The sequence below is a fragment of the Podarcis bocagei genome (assembly GCF_964188305.1).
Source record: "Podarcis bocagei genome assembly, chromosome: 13".
Taxonomy (NCBI): Eukaryota; Metazoa; Chordata; class Lepidosauria; order Squamata; family Lacertidae; genus Podarcis; species Podarcis bocagei.
Window position 1 is genome coordinate 51,740,303 of NC_138138.1, and position 21,548 is coordinate 51,761,850.

Here is a 21,548-nt window from a genome sequence, read left to right on the forward strand (position 1 = left end):
CTCTTGCTGTTCTGGCTTCTGGGATAGCTGCGCAGCGTGCATTCGCCCCATAAGACGCACACACATTCCCCCTTACTTTTTAGGAGGGAAAAAGTGAGTCTTATAGAGCAAAAAATATGGCAAATGGTATTTCTGTGCGCTGCTCTGGTTTCACCAGAAGCAGCTTAGTCATGCTGGCCACATGACACGGAAAAACTGTCTGTGGACAAACGCCGGCTCCCTCAGCCAATAAAGCGAGATGAGCGCCGCAACCCCAGAGTCGTTCGCGACTGGGCTTAACTGTCAGGCGTCCCTTTACCCTTTACCTAGTTTACTTAGCCTGCAAAATTCAGGTTTTCTTGGCCTTAAAAGACAGAGGGGCGTTTCTGATTCTCTCTCCCTCTCCCCCCCAGGTTACCTGCCCCCAGAATCCTGCTTGCTGTGCGGTTTGGAGCCTCCATTGCTACACTGCCCCGCTTGTGCCCAGTCTCTGTGCCCAGACTGTGACCGCCTCTTCCACAAGCACCCCTCGCGGACCCATCACTGCCGGGTGCCCATGAAGGAGAAAGCATGGCGTAGCCCCCCGGCTCCCAGGTTAGCACAATCGACCCCCCACTTTGACTCCTTTCAATCTTTCTACCCCCAAGCTGCGTTCACAAAGGCAAACGATTTGGCCCCTTTCATGGGACGGTTTTACTCTGGGCGGACATTTCCTGCCTCTGTTCTGCTTGCTTCATGAGGAGGAAATGGTATTGGACGTGTCCTAAATTCACTTTGTGTTTTTAGTCAAGGAAGCAGTAGTTTTATTTCTGGTGGGCAGAAGCATTGTAGGAAGGGCAACCCTTGACCGTTTCCCTCACAGTTCTGAAATAATAATAATAATAATAATAATAATAATAATAATAATAATAATAATAATAATTTATTTATACCCTGCCCTCCCCGGCCAGAGCCGGGCTCAGGGCGGCTAACACCAATAAAATTATAATAAAACACAATGGGGGAGAACCAGTTTATTAAAATACAGGTTAAAATATAATTTAAAATGCAGCCTCATTTGAATAGTAGCCCATAAATCAAATAGTCCACTCCCAAAAGGTGCCTTTTGGCTTAAAATATGTGGTTGTCCAGGTCCCGTCAATACCCATTCCTGCAGAATGTGCGCATTTAGTCGAAAAATAGCCTTGAAATGAACCTTGCATAATTTTGCCCGGGATAACAAGATTTCTCCCAGCATCACGCAGGGTTCCCTTGGCAACAGGCTTCTTTATTAGACATGCTCTGAAGGAGAAGTGAGGCTGTTACTCGGGTCACATGGCTAAAGAGCAGAGGAGAGGAACAGTTGACCTTACTTCCCTTAGACAACAGTAGTTGTCATGTTAAGTCTTCAATAAATACTTTAAGCATAACTGGAACGGGATGTCCAGGGGTCATTGGCCTTTACCTTTACCTTATTCCCATGTGGGAATTCGCCCACAGATGAGCTGAACTATGAAATAATAATAATAATAAATTTATTATTCATACCCCACCCATTTGGCTGGGTTTCCCCAGCCACTCTCGGCGGCTCCCAATGGAGTATTAAAAACACGATAAAACATCAAACATTAAAAGCTTCCCTAAACAGGGCTGCCTTCAGGTGTCTTCTAAAAGTCTGGTAGTTGTTGTTCTCTTTGACATCTGGTGGGAGGGTGTTCCACAGGGCGGGAGCCACCACCAAGAAGGCCCTCTGCCTGGTTCCCTGTAACTTGGCTTCTCGCAGGGAGGGAACCACCAGAAGGCCCTCGGAGCTGGACCTCAGTGTCTGGGCTGAACGATAGGGGTGGAGACGCTCCTTCAGGTATAAGAAGATTCCTGAAGACTTTCTGCGCAACTCTTCTGACTCAAAAGGAACAAATTGCATCAATAGTTTACAGGGCTGGCCTGAGGCATTTTGCCCCCGCCCCCAGGGCAAAACAGAAAACGACGCCATACCCTGAGACGACTTGTTGGATCATTTTTTAATTCGCGGGCTGGCCTTCATCTGTGCGGTCTGCAGCATATGCTTCGCCTTGCTGCTGACCAGCGCTTCTCTTTTTTTAAAAAAAGGTTTTTTATTCAAAATTAAAACAACACATATTATCCAAAAACATACCATCCTTGTTTCCCCCCCCCCATTTTTCCTCCCTCCCCCACGAAACCCACCCACCCCTGCCCCCCAACTTCCCTCAGTTCCAGTCTTTGGATTCTCTGAGACTGCTGTTTTCTGCATGTTACAAAGTTGTATAGCTCCTCAAACTATTTCGCTGATTATTATCAATAAAAAGTTTGTGAATGTTTATTCAAAAACTGCCAAGGAGTCCAGTTCGCTTTGTTGCGTCTTCAGATACTTTGTAAAGGGTTCCCATTCATCCTTAAAGTCACAGTTATCCTTGTCCCGTAGCTTGTATGTCGGTTTTGCCAGTTCTGCCTAGTCCGTCAATTTTTCTTGCCATGATTCTTTAGTTGGGATTTCTTCCGTCTTCCATCCTTGTGCTATTAAAACTCTCGCGGCCGTTGTCGCATACATGAAGATGTTTCTCAGCTTTTTTGGCAGGTCTTTGCCTACAATCCCCAACAAAAATGCCTCACCAGCGCTTCTCTTTTGCCTCGGTTTCCGCTCTCTTTTCAGCGTGACCCTGGTGACCTCCGACGCCGGGTCCCTGAGGCCTCCGACGGAGCCCCTGATGCCGCCCTGGCACAGCCTGACCACCCAGCGGCTCCCTTGGTGCTGTGCCGCCTGCCGCATGAACAACGACGCCCGCTCCGTCCTCTGCGTGGCCTGCGACCGGCCCCGCGGCTGCAAGATGCCCGTCAACCCGTCGCCCGAGGACGAGCCGGCCAGCTTGGGGCAGCTGGCCCGGGGACGCTGGGCCTGCCAGTCGTGCACCTTTGAGAACGAGCCGGCCACGGTCCTGTGTGCAATGTGTGACAGACCCCGTCTGGCGGGGAAGCCCGGGACGGGAGACGCAAAGCCCCTCATCGCCTGGGGGAAAGAGCCGGGGCCACAACAGCAAGACGTAAGTGTACCTCTGGGCCAGAGGGCGATTTGGGATTCCTTTTTTTAAAAAAAAAAATTATTTTCCTTATACATACTTTTACAATGCAGTACAGTAAATCATGGGACGTGGGTGGTGCTGTGGGTTAAACCACAGAGCCTAGGACTTGCTGATCAGATAGTTGGCGGTTTGAATCCCTGCGACGGGGTGAGCTCTTGTTGCTCGGTCCCTGCTCCTGCCAACCTAGCAGTTCAAAAGCACGTCAAAGTGCAAGTAGATAAATAGGTACCGCTCCGGCAGGAAGGTAAACGGCGTTTCCGTGTGCTGCTCTGGTTCGCCAGAAGCGGCTTAGTCATGCTGGCCACATGACCTGGAAGCTGTACGCCGGCTCCCTCGGCCAGTAAAGCGAGATGAGCGCCGCAACCCCAGAGTCGGCCACGACTGGACCTAAGGGTCAGGGGTCCCTTTACCTTTACCTTGCAGTAAATCACATAAATACTTTAGCTCTGCCAAGCTTACAACTTCCCTCCATCCCTTCAGCGAGTATTCCTTAATTTCTTATATCGTGTATTTTATTTATTTAACTTTATATCTGCCATACATTGTAAGAGCTATTTCAGTCCTGCCAGTGTCTTTAAAGTTTTACAATTGTCTTTTATATACACCATAAATTTACTCCCAACTTTCTTGAAACTTCTGATCGTCCTGGTCCTGAATTTTCCCCGTCAGTTTGGCTAACTCTGCATAACTCATCATTTTCGTCTACCACTCCGCAATAGTGCGAACTTCTTGCAATTTCCAGTTTGGGGCAAGCATATTTCTTGCTGCAGCTGTGGCGTACATGAAAAATCTTTGATCCACTTTCTTAATTTCCTTCCCCATCAACCCCAACAAAAAGGCTTCTGGTTTTTTAGGGAAAGTGTATTTGAATATTTTCTTAAGTTCATTGTAAATTAACTCCCAAATTAACTTTATCACAAGTCCACCACGTGTGGTAAAAGTCTCCATCTGCCTCTTTGCATTTCCAACATTTTTTGTCCTTCATCCCATACATTTTTGCCACCTATAAGTTATTTTCATTAAGTTCTCTTTTAAAACCGTACATGTCGTAAATTTCATATTTACATCCCATAATTCATACCATCCATCCAATTCAATATTATGGAGGGCGATTTGGGATTCCTAGAGTCCTTTGGCGGTGCTTTCCCTTGGGTTGCTGGCTTAAAACCAACTCACGCCACTCTTCATATATTTATTACGGATACATTTATTTAATGGGGTAGGAGAGCTGACGATCATGCCAATGTATTTCACATCCGGCAATCAATGTGGGTTTCAGATAGTACATGGGTAGGGGGGCGCAGGTGGCGCTGTGGTCTAAACCACTGAGCCTCTTGGGCTTGCCGATCGGAAGGTCAGCGGTTCGAACCCCCGCGACGGGGTGATCTCCCGTTGCTCTGTCAGTGTAGCAAGTAGGTAAATAGGTACCGCTTCAGCGGGAAGGTAAACTGCGTTTCCGTGTGCTCTGGTTTCCATCACGGTGTCCTGTTGTGCCAGAAGCGGTTTAGTCAAGGTGGCCACATGACCTGGAAAGCTGTCTGTGGACAAACGCCGGCTCCCTCAGCCTGAAGCAAGATGAGCGCCGCAACCCCATAGACTGGAGATAACTGTCCAGGAGTCCTTTACCTTTTTACTTACCTGGTAAAGGGATCCCTGACCATTAGGTCCAGTCGCAGATGACTCTGAGGTTGTGGCGCTCATCTCGCTTTATTGGCCGAGGGAGCCGGCGTACAGCTTCCGGGTCATGTGGCCTGCATGACTAAGCCGCTTCTGGCGAACCAGAGCAGCGCACGGAAACTCCGTTTACCTTGCTGCCGGAGCGGTACCTATTTATCTACTTGCACTTTGACATGCTTTCGAGCTGCTAGGTTGGCAGGAGCAGGGACCGAGCAACGGGAGCTCACCCCGTTGCGGGGATTCGAACCGCCGACCTTCTGATCGGCAAGTCCTAGGCTCTGTGGTTTAACCCACAGCACCACCCGCATCCCTGGTACATGGGTAGATGAGTCTAAAAAGCCCAGGACACAGATTTTTATGGTCCTCTAGCAGCTACCGTATTTTTCACCCTATAGGACGCACGGGCCCATAGGACACACCTAGATTTTTTGGGGGGGGGAAATAAAGGGAAATTTTTTTATTTCCCCCTCCCCCAGGCGTGGGGCCCCCAGAACAGGACCCAGAGCTATGCCGAAGCTGCGTGCAGCTTTGGCATGGCTCTGGGAGCTTGTGGGGCTGGAGGAGGGGGAAGCCCTCCGCCAGCCTTCTAACCAAGTCGGGGGACAGCGGGAAAGGCGCTCTGCGCCTCCCGTTGTCTCCCGAGTTTGCGGGGCTGGCGAAGGGGAGGAGCAGGCTTCTCCCCCCCGCCAGCCTTCTAACCAAGTCGGGGGACAGCGGGAAAGGCGCGCTGCGCCTCCCCGCTGTCCCCCGAGCTTGTGGGTCTGGCGGTGGGGCTCTCCTGAAGCCTGGAGAGCAAGAGGGGTCGGTGCGCACCGACCCCTCTCACTCTCCAGGCTTCAGCGAAAGCCTGCATTCGCCCCATAGGACACACACACATTTCCCCTTCATTTTTGGAGGGGAAAAAGTGCGTCCTATAGGGCGAAAAATACAGTATTTACCAGAAACGATGTATTTAGCGTTACCTCTGGAAGCGTACACTCGATTCTGACCAAACAATGCCCACGGTGTAAATTTTTCTCACGAAGCGGGTTCTGTGCAGGGAATTTCCTCTCGCAACCGATCGCAGCCAGCTTTCGCTCTTCTGTCCATCCGCTGACGGGGTGGTGCTGCGTGTCGATCTGCATCTTAACCTTAGGGCCGTGGGTTCGAGCAAATGGATCCTGAACTGCCGGGGATTGGACTAGATGACCCGTGGGGTCCCAGCTCTACGATTCTACGATTCCTTCCTTTCCAGGCCTCTGGCTGGCAGTGCGAGCACTGCACCTTCTGGAACAAGTGCCCCGGGCGGGTGTGCGAGATGTGCAACTGCACCAGCCAGCGAGGGGGCCCCGAGCCCTCGCGGCCCCACGCCAAGCCGGAGAAGGAGGATGACGAAAGGTCGAGGAAGGGGACGGCGGAGGTCAAAGCTGATCTGAGGAGTCTGAGGAAGGCTCTGCCCATCTCCCAGGAGGAAGCGGAGCTGCGGAGGCAGGAGAAACTGCGGGAGGACGGGCAGAAGATGGTGGCCATGATCCGGGTGAGAATTTGCCGGTGGGGGGGGGGAGGAATCATCTGACTGTCCACAGGCAATCAGGCTTGCAAGGGGTGGCTGGGTCAAGTGGACCTGCAAGACTCCCCGCCTGTCCCTCTCCTCAGGCCACACCCCTCACCCCCTTATTTACATGTGATGCTCCGCCCACTTTTTGCCCCTGGGAAGAAGGGAACTTTCCCCCCAGGCTGAAAATAAGGCTTCTCCACTCCCTGTGGGTTAAACCACAGAGCTTGCCAATCAGAAGGTCGGCGGTTCGAATCCCCGTGATGGGGTGAGCTCCCGTTGCTCGGTCCCTGCTCCTGCCAACCTAGCAGTTCGAAAGCACGTCAAAGTACAAGTAGATAAATAGGTACCGCTCCGGCGGGAAGGTAAATGGCGTTTCCGTGCGCTGCTCTGGCTCGCCAGAAGCGGCTTAGTCATGCTGGCCACAGGACCCGGAAGCTGTACGCTGGCTTCCTCGGCCCATAAAGCGAGATGAATGCCACAACCCCAGAGTCGGCCGCAACTGGACCTAATGCTCGATTTGACCCAGGCCCGGACCTCCTGTGATTTGGGACCCAGGCCTCGAACCCTTCCCTCCTTTTCCCCCCTCAGGAAGCGGAAAAAGTCGGTGTGGCCCCCGAATTGGTGGCGGCCGCCTTGCGCTACTCTGGGGCGGAGCTTCCCCTGGCGTGGCTGAATTCGGAGCTCCCTGGGGTGCTGGAAGGCGTGGCTGAGCTGGCCACGCAGCGAGGCGAGCAGGAGCCCGGCGGAGGCCTGGGGGTTTTGACCCGCCAGGAAGTCCAGGCAGCTTGGACAGAGAGCCTGGGGGATGTGGACGAAGCCGTCAGCCGATGCCTCAGCGCACGGCGCAGGAAGGTCAGCCGGGATGGGACGGGCCTCTGGAGAAAGGGGTTGTGTTGTAGGGGGAAAATATTTTGGGAGAACACAGCATGGGCTGTCGAGGGTCGTTCCAGGAAGTGGGCGGAGCTTGGAAAATGGGGGCGGCCTTAAAGGATGGTCTGGGAAGTGGGCAGGGCAAGGTCAGCCAATCAGGATAGCTTCTGGAGAAAGGGGAGGTGCTTGTGAATTGGGGGAATGGGAGGAGATGATGGACTTTTTGGAGCTGGCCGACCTGACTGGAAGAATCCGTGAACAGAAAGAGGAGGAACATCAAGAAGACTGGAAGAAATTCAAGGACTATTTAGCTAGATATTCTAAGATAATATAAGCAGAATTACTTGTCAGTACCAAACTGGCCTAGGAGTAAGATAGGTTGAATTGTATAACATTATGGATTGGAAACATTAAGAAAAGAAAGAAAGATGTTAATTGAATAAGTTAATTTTATTGGAAAACTGCTACAATGAGTTCTATGGAAACTCAGCTGGGGGGGGATTCGAGGAAGTGATTTAATAATGGTAATTAAATTGGGATTTTAGCAGGTAGGATATATGTTTGTTCATTTGTCTTTTTTATATTCTATTGTTTTTCTTTTATGTTTGTTATAAATTTGGAAAATTAATAAAATATTGGGGGGAAGAGGGGGAATGGGAGGGGCCTATATTTTGCGGGTGGAGCCTCGGGGCAGAATTCGCACCTGAGCCAATGAGAAATGGGCAGCCGGCTGAGGAGAGGGCAGTGAAGGAGCCTGGGATTCATTAAGAATAGGAACGATTTGCTGGTGAGAAAGGAAAGAGGGAGGGGAGCTGTGCTGAGTTTGGAAAGGGAACGGGCTGCTGGACTGGAAGGGGCAGGGATGTGCTTGAGGCAAAGCTTTATTTGAGCTCCCTCAGTCTCAGTCCCTGGATGTGCCCCTCCAGAAAAAAAATGGTAAAAGAGCTCCTCTGAGCACATGCAGAGTGCTTTTGGAAGCCGAGCTCTGCGCTGCGGGCCACCGGAAGGGTGGGATCCGGCTGAATACGCCCTCTTTCTGTGCAGTTGCGGGAGCTGAAGGCGCTGGGCTTTGAGGAGCGTGGCCCCGTGCTGCAGGCCCTGTACCAAAACAACGGGGATCTGTGGCGAGCCTTGACGCAGCTGCAGTGCCAGCGGTTGGAGCCCTTTCTTCAGCGCATGTGGGAATACGAAGACCCTCCCTTCGACTTCCACAGCCCCGACCGACAGGTGAGAGAGAGAGAGATTAAGTCAGGAGTGCCCAAACTTTTTCCAAAGCGGGCCAGATTTGAAGAAGTGAACATGCGTGAGGGCCGACTGCAGATGTTGAGCTTTTTTTACAATTTTACTTCAAAGTTGTTGAGCTTATTTTAGGATTGAAGTTGCTTCGATCCCCAGCACATATATTCATCATCATCAACCTTTATTACGGTCCAGAGACCCAACAGATCGTTACAAAGCAATACACAATTCATACAGCCTACCTCCAGGTTAAACAAGCATTTTGTTCAGAATATAGGGATCATTGGTTCTTGCAAACACCGATAAAAACTTTGCCACTGCTAATGTTCTGGCATTTGTCCGGTCTTCCAATAGGAACCTGACATAGTGAGCCTCTGATTTTCCCGGGAAAGGTACCAGCAAGGGTAGTATCAGTTCAGCCCTTGCCTGCTCATATTTTGCACAGTGCAACAAAATATGTTTTATGGAATCGATGTCTTGAGCACACGGGCAAAGTCTGTCCTGGTAGGGAACTCCTCTCAACCTGCCATCCAACACTGCAGAAGGAAAGACGTTTAGTCCGGCTTTGGTGAAAAGCCTTCGGTAATTTGGTAGTGTCAGGTTTTTAATGTAAGATGTTAACTTAAAGACATGCCCATATTGTACTCCTACTACCAGTGGACTAAAGACTGCGTGTGATTGAGATCACAAGTCACTGTGTGCATTATCCCATAATCTTTGCTTTAACGTCTTTAGGGCGCATTCATAACCCAGGTAATACAGTTGGGGGGGGTGACAGACCAATAGAGGTGGCTTTTTTAGCCAAGGTTTTCTGCGCATATATTGCCACAGGGGCCAGATTAAATCGACCGGCAGCAGGCCGGATTAGGCCCCCAAAATGGTCTTTGGACATGCCTGGATTAAGGGATTTCGGAGGTGGCTGGAGTGGGGACGCCGCCATTATCCTTCCTGTTGCGCTGTCTAACTCTTTCTCCTCCTTTCAGGCTCTCCTCCGCCGCCTGCTGGCCTCGCTTTCCCTGCCCAGCTGGGGCCGAGCGGAGCTGGTGGTCTCCTTGATGCTTGAGCAGCCGAGTGAAGGTGGATGGGAGCTGGCCGACATTGTGGAGGCCGTCAAGGCCTCGCCTAGCCGGGACTTCATCAAGCGTCTGTTGAGCTGGGAGTGCGCCGTCTGCAGCCTGGCCTTGCCTCGGAACAAGGTACCAGACGCGGCTCCTATGCTGGGTCCTGGGAGAGGGTTCACTCAGCAGCTCAGTCGGTGTTTGCTCTTTAGGAATTACAGTGGTACCTTGGTTCTTAAACTTAATCCGTTCCGGAAGTCCGTTCCAAAACCAAAGCGCGTTTTCCCATCAAAAGTAATGCAAAATGGATTAATCCTTTCCAGACTTAAACCCCTAAAACAGCAACTTAACATGAATTTTGCTATCTAACGAGACCATTGATCCATAAGATGAAAGCAATAATCAATGCACTGTACTATAAAATAAATAAGACGGTACAGTGGTACCTCGGGTTAAGAACTTAATTCGTTCTGGAGGTCCGTTCTTAACCTGAAACTGTTCTTAACCTTACATAATGGGGCCTATTGCTGCCACCGCGCGATTTCTGTTCTCATCCTGAAGTTCTTAACCCGAGGTACTGTTTCTGGGTTAGCGGAGTCTGTACCCTGAAGCGTCTGTAACCCAAGGTACCACTGTATTGTAGATAATAAAAATAAAAAATAAATAAATTTCTTACCTGCACTGATGATAGTCATTGTTTGTATGGGAGGCTTTTATCCATTTCTGCAGTCACACAATCAATCAATCCGTAGCTTAAGTGGGTTCCACACAGTCACAAAAACAAATTAATTGAAAAAGCCTCAAAAGCAGAAACACAAAATAAATAGCAAAAACAAAAGCACCAAACTTAATCCGTTCTGGAAGTCCGTTTGACTTCCGAAATGTCCAAAAACCAAGGCACAGCTTCTGATTGGTGCAGGCGCCCCGGAAACAATAGCCGACAGCCGCATTGGCTGTTCGGCTTCTGAAAAACGTTCGAAAACCGGAACACTTATTTCCAGGTTTTTGGCATTTGAGAACCAAGGTACCACTGGATTCCAGAGTCTGAAATACAGTGGTGCCTCGCAAGACGAAATTAATTCGTTCCGCGAGTTTTTTCGTCTAGCGAATTTTTCGTCTTGCGAAGCATGGTGTCGGAAAAGTTTTGGAAAAGCTTCAAAAATCACCAAAAACCTCAAAAAAGGCTACCACACCGCGTTCTATGAGTTGCTCCTCGAAGTCAAGTCGCAACTGTATTAACGGTGTTAAGAAAAAGGAAACAAACTTGCAAGACGTTTTCGTCTTGTGAAGCAAGCCCATAGGGAAATTCGTCTTGCAAAGCAGCTCAAAAAATGCAAAACCCTTTTGTCTAGCGAGTTTTTCGTCTTGCGAGGCATTCGTCTTGTGGGGCACCACTGTACAGAGCACAAAATAAAGTTGGTATACAATCACAGAGCATCAGAACCTTGATTACATCTTAATAGCAAAGCTTGTCATAATTGTGGCTTAATAGCAGCCTGTTGTCTGGCTCTGGTTGGGAACTCAAAGGGACCAAAAAAATCGGTGTGGTTTTCAAAGGTTCAGTCCGGCATCTTGCGTCCGGTTGTGTCCTAGCATAAACTAAAACCTCCTTGATCTCAGGAACCGCCATGCAGAATTTTGTTATGGTACCTTAAGAGGTGTTCAGATACAGAGAGAGACAGACTTTCCAAAATACAGTGAAATATAAGAATCGCTCTTCAAACTATGATGGCTAACCAGATCTACTGTCATGCAAGCGTAAAGAAAACCTCACCTTTATATTGGCAATTTGTGTATCCTTTTATAACAGTAAGGTAAAGCCTCATCATTATCGTCTCTCTTATGTTCCAGCTTAGTTATAATTAATGCAACAGCCTGCAATAGATTGTGGTTAAACTTGCATTTATGTCATCAAAGTAGCACAGTTTTTGCAATAGCTATCAAAAGAGATCAAATGCAAACAAAGCATATTTGGATAGAAATTAAACAGTCATTCTCAAAACCTCGGTTGCCGATTAATTTGTACTTTCTGGTATGCGTCTTTGGAATGTAATGGGATTTTATATTTGGCTCTCGTTTAGGAGACCTTGAGTTTTAAAAATCCTCCCAACTTGCTTATCTGTGGAGGCAGAACATTCTGTCTGGCGTTAACTGTTTCTCTTTAGTCAAGGTCAGGTCAACTAGCCTGAGACATTCTTATTTCTGCAGGAATAAAAGCTGCCCCTTTGTTTGTGTGGATCATCTGCTCTGAGATGATCTCCCATTGCCTGTGCCAAGTGAGCAGGGGTGTCAGTTGCAGCTTCAGTATTTAATTTTAATTGGATTGGTCTGTTTAAGTCTGGTATAATAGACTTACGTAGGGCAACTGGGAAATTCTTTGATGCTTTTGGAGGGGGTTGGGGGTCTTAATTGTCAGCCACGTTACTTAAAGACATCGAATTTGTCCTGTTTAGTTAATTTTCATTTGCAGTATTTAACTTCCTGGGGCTCGGAGGATATTTCATTTAATTTTTTACTATGTTTGTTATTAATTTTCCTTGTATTTTTGCTACTGGCTTTTGTGTGCAGCGGGTAATTTTTATCCGAAAGAGGATGACGCTCTGTTTAGTTGTCGGTTGTGTTTTGTAGAATGCAGAAATTCCCTGGCTTTTTTTGGTACTGTTTCCTGTTTAACATGTGCTGTAAACCGCTAGAGGTTTGTTTAAACATAAGCAGTATATAAATTGCCCGTGAATAATGCTAAATATTAGTCTCATAAGCACATAAAAAGAGCCTGCAGGATCAGGCCATGCCAGATTTACGTATAAGCTAAACAAGCTATAGCTTAGGGCCCCACTCTCTTGGGGCCCCCAAAAAATGTAAAGAAAAAAAACCTGGATGTACATTTCCAAAATATAAGATAAAAAACAAATACAGTGGTACCTCGGGTTACAGACGCTTCAGGTTATGCGATTTCGGGTTGCGCACTGCGCCAAACCCGTAAGTACTGGGACGGGTTACTTCTGGGTTTCGCCGCATGCGCAGAAGCACTAAATCATGCTTTGTGCATGTGCAGAAGCGCTGAATCGCGACCCGCGCGTCCGCAGTTGCGGTGCTGCAGGTTGCGAACGGTGTGGGTTGCGAACGTGCCTCCTGCACGGATCACGTTCACAACCCAAGGTTCCACTGTAAAATAAAACCTACCTACAGCAACAGTGTTTTGTGTTGTGTAGGCTCCTATGATGTAAGTCATGGGCCCCGCCTGCTAGTCTGCTCCTTAAAAAGTCACTGGTTTGCTCCTTTCTATATAGAGGGTGCCTACATTCTGCATGGACTGCTTGCATGGCAACATGAGCAAATGGCTTTAGAAACCTATGAGGTCCGTAAATGACCATATAGCACATATTCAACACAAAAAAACGGTGACAATTTGTTGTCGACAAAGGACAGCTGGACATATAAAGGGCCACATTCCCTTCAGTAGTTTAGGGCCTCATCAAACCTAAATGCGGCCCTGTCTCTAGCTGTGGAGTCAGAGCACAGCCATCGTAGCTAATCACCATCAATAGCCCTCTTCCCCTCCAGGATTTTTGCCAAGTCCTCTTTTAAAGCCGTCCAAATCAGTGGCCACCCCTGTCTCCTGTGGCAGAGAGTTCCGCAGTTTAACTAAACACTTGCGTCAAGAAGTAATTTCTTTTATCGGTCCCGAGTCTTCCTTCGCTCACCTTTGTGGGATGCGCACAGTAGACTCTCACTCAGCCGGGCTGTTCTTGTGTGTGTGTGTTTTCAGATGCAGTCGCTGACGTCGTGCGAGTGCACGATTTGCCCGGAATGCTTTGCCCTGCACTTCACCATCGCCGTGAAGGAGAAGCACATCACGGACCTGGTGTGTCCGGCCTGCTCCGAGCCCGAGATCAGCGACGAAGGGGAGCTCATCAACTACTTCTCCACCCTCGATATCCAGGCATGTCCTCTCTGCACACTCCTACATCCTAGATTGTTGCTGTTGTTTAGTCGTTTAGTCATGTCCGACTCTTCGTGACCCCGTGGACCAGAGCACGCCAGGCCCTCCCATCTTCCACTGCCTCCCGCAGTTTGGTCAAACTCATGCTGGTAGCTACGAGAACACTGTCCCACCATCTCGTCCTCCGTCGTCCCCTTCTCCTTGGGCCCTCCATCTTTCCCAACATCAGGGTCTTTGCCAGGGAGTCTTCTCTTCTCATGAGGTGGCCAAAGTCTTGGAGCCTCAGCTTCAGGATCTGTCCTTCCAGTGAGCACTCAGGGCTGATTTCCTTCAGAATGGATCGGTTTGATCTTCTTGCAGTCCATGGGACTCTCAAGAGTCTCCTCCAGCACCAGAAGCATCAATTCTTCGGCGATCAGCCTTCTTTATGGTCCAGCTGGAGCAGGAACCGGCAAGCCACTCCAGTATCCCTGCCAAGAAAACTCCATGGACAAAGACAACAGGCATCCTAGATACATTCCCCAAATGCCAATTTTCCACTCCGTGCTAACATCTGCTTCTCCGTAGAAACGCAATCTGCGTTTTAACAAATGGCGACGTCCCTTTTAACAGGTCCTCAGTGCCCCTTTTAATTTTAATTTTTTAAAGAAATCGGGAAGGAAAGCAAGGAAGGGAGGAAAAGTGCAGATTGAACTGGAGGAGGGCTGACCTTTCCTTACTTGCCAGCCCTCCTTTTCATGTAAGGGTCTCCTCTAGGGCCCAGCTAGGAAAGGGAGTTCCTGAACCCCGTTTTCAAAGAATCTTCCTTCCAGCCCACCTCTAGGGGGAAAATACAGTGGTACCTCAGGTTAAGTACTTAATTCATTCCGGAGGTCCATTCTTAACCTGAAAGAAGCACCACTTTAGCTAATGGGGCCTCCTGCTGCCGCCGCGCCGCCCGAGCACAATTTCTGTTCTCATCCTGAAGCAAAGTTCTTAACCCAAGGTAATATTTCTGGGTTAGCGGAGTCTGTAACCTGAAGCGTATGTAACCTGAGGTACCACTGTAGTTTAAATGTACAGAATCAGACCATAGGCCCATCCACCTCACTACCGACCACACAGACTGAATGTCAAAACAGAAAGAATTTTATTGGGGAGAAGAGTTGGCCAAAGGAAGAGAAAGGGAGGTCTGTAAACACAGACTAGGAAATAAAAATTGTATAGCCAATCCAACATGTTACATGTACAGAAGCATAGCTGTCAGATTTCCCCTTTTCTTGCGAGGAATCCCATTCGGAATAAGGGAATTTCCCTTAAAAAAAGGGAAATGACAGCTACGCAGAAGAGAGATTTTTAGGTGAGAGCATCTTGGACTTCAGGAAGGAAGGAAGGATGCCACACGCTCATAAAACTCAATATTTTATAAGATGGACAGTTTAGCTCAGTGGCCAAACAAGCCCCGCCTCTTTTGTCTTCAAGGCCAGCCCTGCTGTTTCCTATCCGGTCTTGACTGCACCTGAAGGGACTGTTTGTTCTATCCCTCCCATAAAATAAAATAAAAAAGGAAACACCATTTGTCTGTTTCCCATATTCTGCTTCCTTTACCTCCCCACAGCTGCGCGGTTGCCTGGACCCCGAGACCTATGAGCTCTTCAACAAGAAGCTGATGGAGCGCGTTCTCATGCGCGATTCCAAGTTTCAGTGGTGCACGCATGTGAGTAAAGGACTGTTTTGGGGAGGGGAAGAGTTTATCAGGGAGGGAGAGGCTGGATGCAAAGAGGGCCTCCTCCCGAAAGACAAACGATGAATTGTCTGGACTTCGAAACTGAGTTGACGTGATTCATATATAAAAAGTCTGCTGCCTTGGTCACACTCTAGCGCGACTGAGAGACGAGGCGGGGCTTTGGAGGCGCCTTAAGGGAGAGGTGAAATCGCTGAAAACCTATCCCCCTCCCCACCCTGCAAGTTCATTTTTGTGCATTTAGGTCTCGCCCACCTCTGAGGTGCCGAAGATGAGGTGCTCAGCTATTCTTAGTTACAAGAAACTGCCTAACTCCGAGCGAGGCCTTTGAGCCGTCTAGTGCAGGACTGCCTGCACTGACCTGCAGCACCTCTCCAGGATTTGGGTCAGGGAGTTTCTCCCAGCCCTACCTGGAGATGGCAGGATTTGAACCCGGAACATTCTGTGCGCAGAGCAGATTGTTCTACCCCAGAACTACGACCCTTCTCACTACAGTGGTACCTCTGGTTGCGAGCGGGATCCGTTCCGGAGGCCCGTTCGCAAGATGAAAAGAACGCAACCCACAGTGGCGCGTTTGCGCATGTACGGGTTGCGATTCGCTGCTTCTGCGCATGTGCGAGGGCGAAACCCGGAAGTAACTACTGCAACTCGCTCTACCTGGGGCTACCTTTGAAGGTGACCCGGAAACTGCAATTAATCCAGAATGTGGCAGCTAGACTGGTGACTGGGAGTGGCCGCTGGGACCACATAACACCAGTTCTGAGAGATCTGCACTGGCTCCCAGTATGTTTCCGAGCACAATTCAAAGTGTTGGTGCTGACCTTTAAAGCCCTAAACGGCCTCGGTCCTGTATACCTGAAGGAGCGTCTCCACCCCCATCGTTCTACCCGGACACTGAGGTCCAGCTCCGAGGGCCTTCTGGCAGTTCCCTCACTGTGAGAAGTGCAGCTATAGGGAACCGGGCAGAGGGCCTTCTTGGTAGTGGCGCCTGCCCTGTGGAACACCCTCCCTTCAGATGTGAAGGAAATAAGCAGCTATCCTATCTTTAAAAGACATCTGAAGGCAGCCCTGTTTAGGGAAGTTTTTAATATTTAACGCTGTACTGTTTTTAACACTTGATTGGGAGCCGCCCAGAGTGGCCGGGGAAACCCAGCCAGGTGGGCGGGGTATAAATAATAAATTATTATTATATTATTATTCCGCATCGCCACGAGGCGTATCCTGAAAGAACGTAACATGAATCGGACGTAACATGATGTATGACTGTAATAGGCTTGTTTATTCCCCACCTGTCACCTCCTCAATTGTGACAAGCGTCCGGCTCATCTAAGAGCCTGGGGTCAGGAGAAGGGACGCCCAGGGTGCCTTGCGATCGCTTCTCCCCTTCACTCCTCCCTTTCTTTTCCTCCTCTCTCTAGTGCTCCTTTGGCTTCATCTATGAGTCTGAGCAGCTGGAGGCCAAATGTCCACAGTGCCGCAAGAGCTTCTGCGTCCAGTGCAAGCGTCAGGTGGGTGAGGCCGCTTCCTGTGGGGAGGTTGTGGAGCAGCGAAGGGGCTGCCATCATGCTGGGAGCGGCTGTGTCTCGCGGAGAGACTTGGGGTAGCCAGTTGGGTCCCTAGATATCTCTCACACAAACACGCTCTCTCTCTCTCGAAGCCTCGTTGTTGCTTTGTTCTTCCCAGAAACCCAAGAAGCCAGTCCATTGTTGAGATCAGGGGTTAGGTAGGTAGGTAGGTAGGTAGATAATTTATTACGGTCGGAGACCAGCTTATAAAACACACTTGGGGGTACAATTCCAGAAGGAAAACAAACATTTAAGACAATGTACAACAATACAGTGGTACCTCGGGTTACATACGCTTCAGGCTACAGGCACTTCAGGTTACAGACTCCGCTAACCCAGAAATATTACCTCGGGTTAAGAACTTTGCTTCAGGATGAGAACAGAAATCGTGCTCCGGCGGCGCAGCAGCAGCAGGAGGCCCCATTAGCTAAAGTGGTGCTTCAGGTTAAGAACAGTTTCAGGTTAAGAACAGACCTCCGGAACGAATTAAGTACTTAACCCAAGGTACCTCTGTAAATTTAAAATTTATAAATGCGATAAGCGTATAGACACTTAAAACTTTAAGATAAGCTATTGCAGAGAGATGACCCAGAGTCACCTGTGGAACCGAGTTTGGGGATTTTCTTAACGAACTAGTTTGGGTCGGGGGATGGTCTGCGCCTACAGATCTGTACACAGAATCTGGCGACCATCCGCCTCTTATGATCTTTGCCTAACAGGGGAAAGGTCGAATTTTTGCTTTTCCGGGAGGTCAGCGAGCCTCACCAGCAGGGGATCAATGGTCTCACTACAGTGGTGCCTCGCAAGACGAAAAGAATCCGTTCTGTGATTCTCTTCGTCTAGCGGTTTTTCCGTCTTGAGAAGCAAGCCCATTGACGGATTAGCGGATTAGCGCTATTAGTGGCTTTTAGCGGCTTATCTGCTGATCGGATCAGCTGATAAGCGGCTTAGCAGCTTAGAAAAAGGGGGGGAGGAAAAAAACCCCCGCAGGAACTCGCAAGACATTTTCGTCTTGCGAAGCGAGCCCATAGGAAATTCGTTTTGCGAAGCACCTCCAAAACGGAAAACCCTTTCGTCTAGCGAGTTTTCCGTCTTGCGAGGCATTCGTCTTGCGGGGCACCACTGTACGTGCCTCTTCATAGTAGGGACATCTAAAGAACAAGTGCTCTGGGCTTCCTATCTCTCCCAATGAACAGGCGCAAAGTCTCTGAGCACGTGGGACTTTTTTAAAGGATCCTTCCAGGACCGGCGAGGGCAGAGCTGAGCTTCTGGCGATTGTAAAAACCCTTCTTGCATTTTTGGATATGAGACAGAAGAGATATGTTGCCGGTGCGGCTATATATCTCTCGATTTCTCCAATTTTATAGTCGGGGCACCTTGAGCAATCCTGTTGTCTCTCGGTGTCTATGATTCTTTGCCAGACTCTAGCTTTTGCCTGGCCCAAGCCCAGACTTAGAAAGATCAGGGGTTAAAGTCAGTGCCATTTTGAAAAGTTTGAGCCGCCATCTTGTTTCAAGATGGAGGCCAGTTGTATCCAGGCATAGATGGAAAACTTCTCTTTGACCTCCCAAACCAATCATGCCTCACATCTTCTGAGGTGTCCAAATGTCCGGACAGTAAACAGTGTTTCAAAATACATAGCGCGCACACACACACACACACACAAAATACACAACCACAACGATCAGTGAGGGCAACATCACTTGGTGTCATTGATTGTTCCCTCATACCACTACATTTACTCCTGGCAGGAAGTTAAATAGGGGGTACTTTAGGGACGGGGTTCCTTCCCTCTGCTTCCTTCCTCGAGTTTAACCCCCAAGGGCTACTGAATGTCACTGCACGGCCCTGTGCTAGGCTCCGTCTCTTGGTCACGTGCCGGCGTGTCAGTGCTGCGATTCTGTCCTTGGGGAAACTGATTGCTCGATAAATACACAGATTGCAAACGGGTGCTGAAAAGGTATTGACATAGTGAGGGTCCTGTGGAGAGGATATCCTTTGCAGGGGTGCCACCACCGAGAAGGCCCTTCCTTGCGATGCCAGCTGGAGGAGGAGGAGAGGCTTCTGGAGATGAACCCAGTGCCCGCCCAGCCCCCCTTTTACCTCCTTTGCTTCTCACTCTACATGGGGCTGCCCTTGAGACTGACCCAGAAACTCCACCGGGTGCGGAATGCTGCGGCGAGACTCCTTACGGGGTCCTTGCCGCAGGATCACATTCACCCGGTGCTTTACCAGCTGCACTGGCTCCAGGTGGAGTACAGGATCAGGTTTAAGGTGCTGGTTTTAACCTTTAAAGCCCTATACAGCCTAGGACCCTCGTACCTACGGGACCGCCTCTCCTGGTACGTCCCACGGAGGACCTTACGGTCTTCAAACAAAAACATCTTGGAGGTCCCGGGCCACAGGGAGGTTAGGCTGGCCTCAACCAGAGCCAGGACTTTTTTGGCCGTGGCCCTGATCTGGTGGAACGCTCTGTCACAAGAGACTAGGGCCCTGTGGGACTTGACATCTTTCTGCAGGGCCTGCAAGACGGAGCTGTTCCACCAGGCCTTTGGCCAAGGCACAGTCTAACCCCTTCTCTCCTTCTGTAATCCTCATAGAACTCTAGCCCAGTGGTTGCCATCAATTTGATTCTGAATTGATTTTAGAATGCTGTGTTACTTTTATTGCTGTTAGCCGCTCTGAGCCCAGCTTCGGCTGGGGAGAGCAGGATATAAATAAAATGTTATTTATTATTATTAAGGAAGAGAGGGCAAATGTTGGCGCCCTCCTCAATTCTTTCTCCTCTTTTCCCCTTTCCCGGGCCAGTGGGAGCCTCAGCACCAGGGCCTAACTTGCGATGAGTTCCTGGAGTGGAAGCGGACCAACGACCCTGAGTACCAGGCCCAGGGCTTGGCGGTCTACCTGCAGGAGAATGGAATTGGTAAGGGTTCCTGTTTACCAGAAGGTTGGCGGTTCAAGCCCACCCAGGGGCAGCTGTGGGCAGGATTCCTTCATTCTGAGGAAACCAAAGCACTAGGAAGCCCTAGAGTCTCCCACCGCTTGGAGATCAGAGTGGCATGTATCGGTAGATCAGAATCATAGAATCGGAAGGGACTGTGTGGGTCATCTAGCCCAACTCCTTGCGATTCAGGAATCCTTTGCCCAACGTGGGACTTGAACCCACAACCCTGGGATTAAGAGTTTTGGTTGCTGCGTCCTGGCAGGGGCAGAGCCTTTCGTTATCGCCCAAAAAACCCGCCGGCCGGTAGAAGGCGAGCGCATAAAGTCTAAAAAGGTAAAGGGGCCCCTGACCATTAGATTGAGTCGTGGCCGACTCTGGGGTTGCGGCACTCATCTCGCTTTATTGGCCGAAGGAGCCGGCGTACAGCTTCTGGGTCATGTGGCCAGCAGGACTAAGCCGCTTCTGGCGAACCAGGGCAGCGCACGGAAACGCTGTTTACCTTCCCGCCGGAGCGGTGCCTATTTATCTACTTGCACTTTGACGTGCTTTCGAACTGCTAGGTTGGCAGGAGCAGGGACCGAGCAACGGGAGCTCACCCCGTCGTGGGGATTCGAACCGCCGACCTTCACATCGGCAAGCCCTAGGCTCTGTGGTTTAACCCACAGCGCCACCCGCGTCTAGCCCTTGATAAAATATTGGCCAACATCCTAATTGTGGCGACCCTCAGCAGAAGCGACGAGAGCAGCAAATCTCCTCCATTTCTCTCTTCCTCCTAACCCTCCTCCTTCCCTCTCTCCCTCCTTCCAGCGTGTCCGAAATGCAAGTTCTCCTACGCTTTGGCCCGCGGAGGCTGCATGCATTTCCAGTGCTCCCAGTGCAGACATCACTTCTGCAGCGGCTGCTACAGCGCATTCTATGCCATGAACGTAAGGGAGCGCCGAAGGGCGCCTGTCGAGGGGCTGCCAACTGGGGGGAAGGCATGCGGCGCTTGACAGGAGGCTGGATTCGGCTCACGGGCTTATGGTTGCCGATCCCCTGGACCCAAACGTTCATCCTTGTTAGAGGACCAGGGTGAAGGAAACATCTTGGCGTGTCTCAACAACTCGCTTTCTCTCGCCCTCCCGTCTCCAGCAGAAATGCCCCATCGCCGAGTGCCCTATAAGGCGGTCCCTCCACGGCCACCACCCTCGCGACTGCCTCTTCTACCTCCGCGACTGGGACGTGCCTCGCCTGCAGCGCCTCCTACAGGTCAGTGTAAGAGCAAGGCATGATGGGTCGGGCACAGGAGGGAGAAGCAGAGGGCGGGGGGAATATTTGTGGGTGGGGAAGGCCGCGCGAGGTGTCCCTTTGGTGTTCACGCTTGACATCTCCCCACCCCAGGACAACAACATCGTGTTCAACACAGATCCTCCAGCCGGGACCCGCGCCACCCCGGGAGGTGAGTGCTAAAGGGCTCCTGCATAGCAGGGGGTTGGACTAGATAGCCACCAGGGGTCCTTTCCAACTCTATAGTTTCTCTGACCTATAGGGAAGCCTGACTTGCTGAGAGTATGTCTGCGTTTCCCGTCCTTACTTGCTGATCAGTAGATTTTTTGATAACCTAATTTGCTGGGGGGGGGGGGTTGCAAAGGCTTTTGGGTAATGTGGCACGTCAAGGAGGGAAGTGGTTTCCTGTGTGGCGGCCTTTCCTTTCCTCTTTTAACGGTCTGTCTTTGTGTCACAAAGACGAGCTTAACCGTCATGGCTTCCACGCTGAGGATCCTGGGATTTGTAGGATTTTGTGTTTTTAGGGTGCTAAGAGTTCATTGTTGGGGATCCCAAACTCCTCAAAAGTTGTACGTACCACATAAATTAGAAACATTTAAAAAATACTGAGCGCTTTATAATGCTTCGAAATAAATAAAACAGTACTTAAATTGGGTCTAGCCCTACTTTT

At 50.0% G+C, this 21,548-nt stretch overlaps 1 protein-coding gene across 4 annotated transcripts in view; it reads left to right on the plus strand.

The window, feature by feature from the left end:
- Positions 1 to 21,548, plus strand: part of RNF31 (ring finger protein 31) — a 40,847-nt gene that overhangs the window by 12,197 nt on the left and 7,102 nt on the right. For 3 of the 4 annotated variants that reach the window (XM_081167758.1, XM_081167760.1, XM_081167759.1), the window contains exons 7-19: positions 393 to 573; positions 2,630 to 3,017; positions 5,968 to 6,249; positions 6,859 to 7,122; positions 8,185 to 8,367; positions 9,363 to 9,575; positions 13,207 to 13,380; positions 14,978 to 15,076; positions 16,522 to 16,611; positions 19,477 to 19,591; positions 20,420 to 20,538; positions 20,744 to 20,860; positions 20,993 to 21,050. In XM_081167758.1, the coding sequence (XP_081023884.1) occupies positions 393 to 573; positions 2,630 to 3,017; positions 5,968 to 6,249; positions 6,859 to 7,122; positions 8,185 to 8,367; positions 9,363 to 9,575; positions 13,207 to 13,380; positions 14,978 to 15,076; positions 16,522 to 16,611; positions 19,477 to 19,591; positions 20,420 to 20,538; positions 20,744 to 20,860; positions 20,993 to 21,050 (2,283 nt within the window). The remainder of the gene's footprint in view (positions 1 to 392; positions 574 to 2,629; positions 3,018 to 5,967; positions 6,250 to 6,858; positions 7,123 to 8,184; positions 8,368 to 9,362; positions 9,576 to 13,206; positions 13,381 to 14,977; positions 15,077 to 16,521; positions 16,612 to 19,476; positions 19,592 to 20,419; positions 20,539 to 20,743; positions 20,861 to 20,992; positions 21,051 to 21,548) is intronic. The other variant, XM_081167761.1, reaches the window with a different exon arrangement.